Source organism: Melopsittacus undulatus, chromosome 4 (assembly GCF_012275295.1).
Source record: "Melopsittacus undulatus isolate bMelUnd1 chromosome 4, bMelUnd1.mat.Z, whole genome shotgun sequence".
Taxonomy (NCBI): Eukaryota; Metazoa; Chordata; class Aves; order Psittaciformes; family Psittaculidae; genus Melopsittacus; species Melopsittacus undulatus.
This window is the reverse complement of record NC_047530.1, coordinates 78914946-78920971: the sequence shown is the minus strand read 5'-3', so window position 1 is coordinate 78920971 and position 6026 is coordinate 78914946. Positions and strand designations below refer to the sequence as shown.

The 6026-nt window shown below is 44.3% G+C and overlaps 1 protein-coding gene across 1 annotated transcript; it reads right to left on the bottom strand.

Moving 5' to 3' along the window:
* Positions 1-295: 295 nt before the first annotated feature.
* On the bottom strand, positions 296-3684 carry CXCR4 (C-X-C motif chemokine receptor 4). The gene is made up of 2 exons (XM_005153758.2): positions 3559-3684; positions 296-1893 (listed from the first exon to the last, which is right to left on the bottom strand). The coding sequence occupies exons 1-2, from the start codon at positions 3595-3597 to the stop codon at positions 832-834; spliced, it is 1101 nt and encodes a 366-aa protein (XP_005153815.1). The 5' UTR covers positions 3598-3684; the 3' UTR covers positions 296-831.
* Between the last annotated feature and the right edge of the window lie 2342 nt (positions 3685-6026).

Here is a 6026-nt window from a genome sequence, read left to right as displayed (position 1 = left end):
GAGGCTGTAAATTTTATCAATTGCTTAGATAGATTGGTTTTCATTTAATGTTTTGCCCTCAAAACGTTTCTGTTTAAAATGATAGCTTAAGTCATTCTAAAGATAATGTTAACTAGATGTATTCTGGTGAAAAATTAATTACTTAGAACTCACAGGTGTCTACTGTCCTGAAACTAATTTTCCTGGTTTTCATACAAAAGCCATCAATTTTCAAAGAAATTATTGTGCATTGAGAATTGTAAATAAAAGCATTGAGAACATTTAACCGGAAATACAAATACCACTCAAGAACCTTTTGTCAAATACTTTTATTTACCTTGAACAGAAAGTTTTGCAAACCATCAATTACTGAGAATGGGGGAAAAAAACCCTAGCATATAACAGAAAAGGCTTTGGTTATAAGTGCCATTTCTACAGCAGAGTTAAGCTATTGTAAACCAAACATCTTGTAGTAAGGTAAAAATATCCAGCCAACTTTTAAAGAATTTAACAGCAACACTGAAAACATTTACATATAAACAACAGAGAAATATTTTCTAAACTTTTAACACTCACTTTGCTACAATCCAGAAGTGTTTAGTTCACATATCTATACATACAAACAAGCACTAAAACTCGTGAATTAACCACTTGTCCGCAGGACCTGCCTAGACAGTTTGTCATCAATATGAAAGGTTTTTTTATATATAAATAAGTCAATTAAACTTCACAGAGACTAGAAGAAACAAAATAAAATCCCAACTGTAAATAAATCTGTACATTATGGTCAGTCTTATTTTTCTGAAGTCTCACGCAACATTAAAGTGTCTGTTTTGATGGCAAGGAGCAGCGTTAGCTGGAATGGAAGCTTGAAGACTCGGACTCTGTAGAAACAGAAGAATGTCCCCCACGTTTGCTTTTTGAAAGGATCTTGAGGCTTGATCCTCTGCTAACTGATGTCAAGGCATTTTGTGCTGATGTTTTGAACTTGGCACCCAGGAAGGCATACAGAATTGGATTCAGGCAACAGTGGAAGAATGCGAGAGCTTCGGTAATGGAGATCCATTTATGCACTATTGTCTCCAAGCTGCAACGGTGTCTGATGACTCCTAGCAAGATGAATGTGTCAATGCTGATGCCAATATAATATGGCAGCCAGCAGGCAAAGAAGGCGAGGATGAGGATAACAGTTGTCTTCAAGGCTTTGCGTTTCTGGTGGCCTTTCGAATGTGACAGCTTAGATATTATAATACAGTAGCAAGTCAGGATTATTAGACCAGGCAAGACAAGTCCTACCAAGATATGCTGAAATCTGAAAGAAATCAGCCAGTTTTCATGAGGGTACATGCGATCACACAGATATTTTCCTTCTACTTCACTAGTACTAGCAAAAATTATATCAGGCACTGTCAAAAGCACAGCTGGTAGCCATACACCCACATACACCACCTTCTCAGCCAACAGCTTTCGTGGTCGTTGGCTGTTGGTAGCATGGACTATTGCCAGGTAACGATCTAAACTTATAAAAGCCAAAATCAAGACACTGCTATAGAGATTGACTGTGTAAATGACATGAACCGCCTTACACAGAACATTCCCAAAGTACCAGCTGATGGCTGCATCCACAGACCAGAATGGCAAGGTGATGACGAAAAGGAGGTCAGCAACAGAGAGGTGCAGTCTGTATTTATCAGTCATGCTCCTTTGTTTCTTCTGGTAGCCCATAACAACAATAACCAATCCATTGCCGATTATTCCCGTTAGGAAGATGATGGAATAGATTGTTGGCAAGAAGATCCGGTTGAAATCGGCATTTTCATGCTGAAAGCATGGTTCTCCGTAGTCTCCATAGTCACCTGAACCAACCTCATCCGTGCCATTATCAGAAAATTCAATTATTAACCCAGAGGACAGCTAAAATATAAGAAAATTAAAAAAATATTAGATGGTAGCTCATTTACAAAAGCATATTCTGTATGACAGTATGTTCAGAGTTGCCTGAGAAGTCTCTATCATCATGATTAGGCAAATTTTTTGAAAACCAGATGGAAAAACATGGTTTAGATATGTACACACACACATATATTTAAAATATACAGCAAATAATAAGAAGTTAAAAAACTTCCTTTGTCTTTCTCTAAGGAGCAAGATCTTGTAACTAAGGACAGGAGATTACATGGAAAAGAGAAGTAATGGCTACTCCCAGAAATATTGTTGTTTCTGGACAGTTCAGTACTCTAATCAGTCTCATACTACAAATGGAAGAGCCCAGAAGTGCCAGATGCAGGAGGTTAGTCTGCACAGAATATTACCCAGGACATTTTAACTCTTACAAGAGAGAGCTATAAAAAACATTAGTGAGAAATAAATGATGCTGCTCCAAAGCCTCTTCTCATTAAGGCGATGGGATCAAGAAAAAACGAGAAAGTATCATTGGCTGATGTAATAAAGGATAAATAATAGCAAGAATTCCCTGCTGAGAAGCAATTGACAGCTTCTCACAGAGACAGGGAAAAAAAAGTCTCCAAAGCCCATAAAGAAAAGAGGTGACCCTAGGCAGGGAGCTCAAAATCCCATGGAGGGCCATCCCGATGGCCGCGTTGCCCGCCCTTTGCGGTGCGGGGCAGGGGCGGAGCGGGCTTAACTAACTACGGCAGTGGAAAAAGGAAGCGAAATTCTGGTGAACGCATGAAAGCACATCAGGAAACCACCAACGGTTTTGGCCACCGCGCTAAAAAGCAGTGCAGGCGGGCGAGTGCCACCTGGCTATGTACAGTTCCTCTGGTTTTCAGACTGTAGCTTCCACATGTGCCAAGAACTCCTGATCTCCGTGCAGGATGCAGCCCGAGGACCCGCACACGCGGGGGCATCAGCTCCGCTCGGGCATCACCGCGGATTAAAGCTGAGACTTGCCAGAGATCTCCGGTTTGCTCCTAACTACTCTCAAAGCCCCCTGGCAGAATAGCTGCCCTCAATAGATGGGTAGGTAGATGTTTCGGCCGGAGGGAACGGCCGGGCGCTGCCGCCGCTCGCGTCCCCACAATGCCCGCGCTCAGGACGGGCACCGGGCAGAGGGATGCCATTCCCTGGAGTCAAGACGACTCCGAACTTCATCGCTGGCTTTCCCCCTCCCTTATCACGCCCGTGTCTCTAACCCTTCTACCGGAGCGTTTGTGCCCCAGAGGCGCCGCATGTCATTTCAGCTGACGGCCAAGCGGCGAAGCCCGAGCAAAGAAGCAGCGGTCCAGCAGTGGCTGCAGCTGTAGCAAGGTCCGAAGCGCTGCAGCAGCAGCACGAGCTCAGGGCCGAGTCCTGTCCGTTTGCACCCCACGGACCCCCCCTCAAGCGGGCTGGAAGGCGAGAGGCGGTGTCCGGCTCCGCGCCACCCCGTTACCCGCTCCCCGCGGGGCGATCCCCGCCCGCCGACGCCTGTGGTCCCTGCCGAGGGCACCTTTGTTTGCAAACAGCGCGCACATGTGCGGGAGCGGCGGGGCGCGGGGGTTGCCACTCCCGAGGAGCAGCGGCGTCGAGCAGCCAGCAGCCGCGGTCCCGCCCGCCGGCTCGGTTCCCGGCACTTACATCCAGGCTGTCGAGGCCGTTGTCCATGCTCTGAGCCATCTAACGGGTCGCGGCTCTCGAGTTGTTGTTGTTGCCGCTGCGCCTCTCCGAGCGCCTCTGCTCGCAGCTGGACCAAACACACACCCCGGCTCCTGTGGCGGGACGCGACTCTTATAAGTCCCCCCCTCCTCTGCCCCCCCGCCCCGGGGCAGCCCGTGGCTGGCTCCTCCCCGGCGGGTGTCACCGCGCACCCGTTCTCCGGCGGGCGCCTCGGACCGCTCTTTGTCTGCCGCCCCAGGGCATGGGACTTGCACTTGCCCCGAGTGCCCGCGGGGGCGTTGCTCCTCACAGGGCCGTTTGCCACTCTTCGATTGATGTGTTCATACATGCAGGGTTTTGAATTTCCCGTCAAGAAAATTCTTTTGAAGTGTGTTGCCGGGCCCTGCGTTGCCGTGGGTACCCGAGGCGCGCTCTGGGTGAAGCCACCGGCCCAGGGATTGTGATGGTGGAAGAAAAGTCCTGCATACCCTTCAAAATATAAAGTCAGTCCTCACACTTGTCTCTTATCCCTGCTGAGGAAAGAGTTTAGTGAGAGAGACAGGAAGAAGGGGATGGAACCTACTGAGGGAGGAGAGGTTCTACAGACCTTTCAGGGGCTGCAACGTGAGTAGGCTGCAGGCTGCCCACTGAACTCCTCTGGTGTTTGTGGCTTTGGGTGAGAAGTCTGGTGAGGAGCTGTAGGTACTTCACCAGCATGTCTGAGATATGATGATGGGTCATTATTCCAAAAAGCTTTGGAACACTGCAAGAAATCTGTTAAGGAAACAATAGAAATCAGAAAGAAAGTAAACCATTGCCAAAATAATGATGATGCCAACTTGCATGCTCAGTGTCTTTTCATCTAAAAATAGTAAACAGAGCTCTTTATTTGCCCACTAATATCAGGAACACTGCTTGCTTGGTAAATCAGTTGGGGGTTTTTGGTGTTTTGTTGGTTGTTCGTTTTTTTTATTCTTGTTTTTTGTGTGTTTGGTTTTGGTTTTGTTCTTTAGGGAAGGGGAAAACCAACCCAAATATAAAGAAAAATAAAACAAGATAATGCATATCACCTTTGTCCCCTCCTCAATCTCACAACTCACACCATAGCACATAACTATATTGGGAACAATTGGTTCAGTACATAGATTTACCCTTCACAGTTGGAATTTAGAGTGGAAAGAAGAAGGAGGGAGGAGGGCATTCTTTATGTAATAACAATATGCTCAAATTACCCTGGAAGCCTCAAGGGATGAATAAAATGAAAGTTTGACAATAGTTTTGTTCTTAAATGCCCGTATTACCAGTTTCTGTGCTCCAAATTAGCCACCAGTTTTAGATGCAAAGATTATTACCAGGTATTTGATGAGACTTACTCTCTTACTCTTCCCCTAAAAGCTTTAGAACTCCTTCTATACACTGCAGTGAGTACGAGTTTGATTATGATTAATAGCACTGATTATCTTTCTTCTGTGTTAAAAACATGTTATATAAGGTATGACCTATAATGCAATTATGTACTTCAACTACATCTTAACTTGATAGTAATTCATATTTTGTTAGCAGGTCTGGAATATCACGTAAAAGTTGATTGATACTTTAATTAATTATAACTCAGGAATTAGCAGTCTTCAGAAAATTCAGTATCTGCTGTGAGTTTCTATCCACCAAAATTTGAGAAGAATAACATGCTAGAATTCTACAGAAAGAAAGTAACTCCTTCTGAATCCACATTGTCAGATACTAATCCAAACCTTACGTTACCATAATTCTACTCTCCTGAACTTCTTTAAAAGCAAGTGTGACAAAATCCTAATTATTCCTATTTGTTCCTTGTTTTCCATAGAACCTGTGATGTGTTCACTACTTTTTAGACATACAAATATGAAAATACATGCCCCAAGTAATGTGCAGCCCAGCCATATTGGTCATCATATATGACCAGGCAGATAAATGAGCAGATGAGTAGGATCATGTCTATATAATAATCTTTCACATTTTCACTTGTGGAGGATGTGCAGCTCATGGCATCAGCAATTGCTTTGCAGTTTTCAGCAAGGGTATGTTGCTTGAAAGGCTCTCCAGCCTATTGAACTTGCAAAAAAAAATGTTTTTCAGAAATACGCATATTGAGTAGGTACTAAAAAACTAATCAGGACATGGAGCTGCATATATGAGAGGTGGCCTTTTAGGGAGAATTACTTTGCTACCTTGCTACAAATTCATATTGATGACAGATGTATTTTTATGGAGAGCTTTTTCTCATCTCAGAGGGGCACAGAAGATTAAACACTGCTCCTTCTCTATGTATGCAATGCAGGACATTAAAATATGATTGCACTGCAGGTAGGTTGTGGCAATGGTTGCAGATGAGCAAAAAAAATATATGTATATACATGAAATCTAGGGCTATTTGACAAGTTAGAGAGTTGGTTGTTTATTGGAATGTGTAG

Bases quoted from the DNA above. Each gene is read 5' to 3' on its own strand.
- CXCR4 (XM_005153758.2), bottom strand. From the start codon at position 3,597: ATGGCTCAGAGCATGGACAACGGCCTCGACAGCCTGGAT. The intron at 1,894-3,558 runs GTAAGTGCCGGG...CTTATATTTTAG, and splicing joins ACGGCCTCGACAGCCTGGAT to CTGTCCTCTGGGTTAATAAT.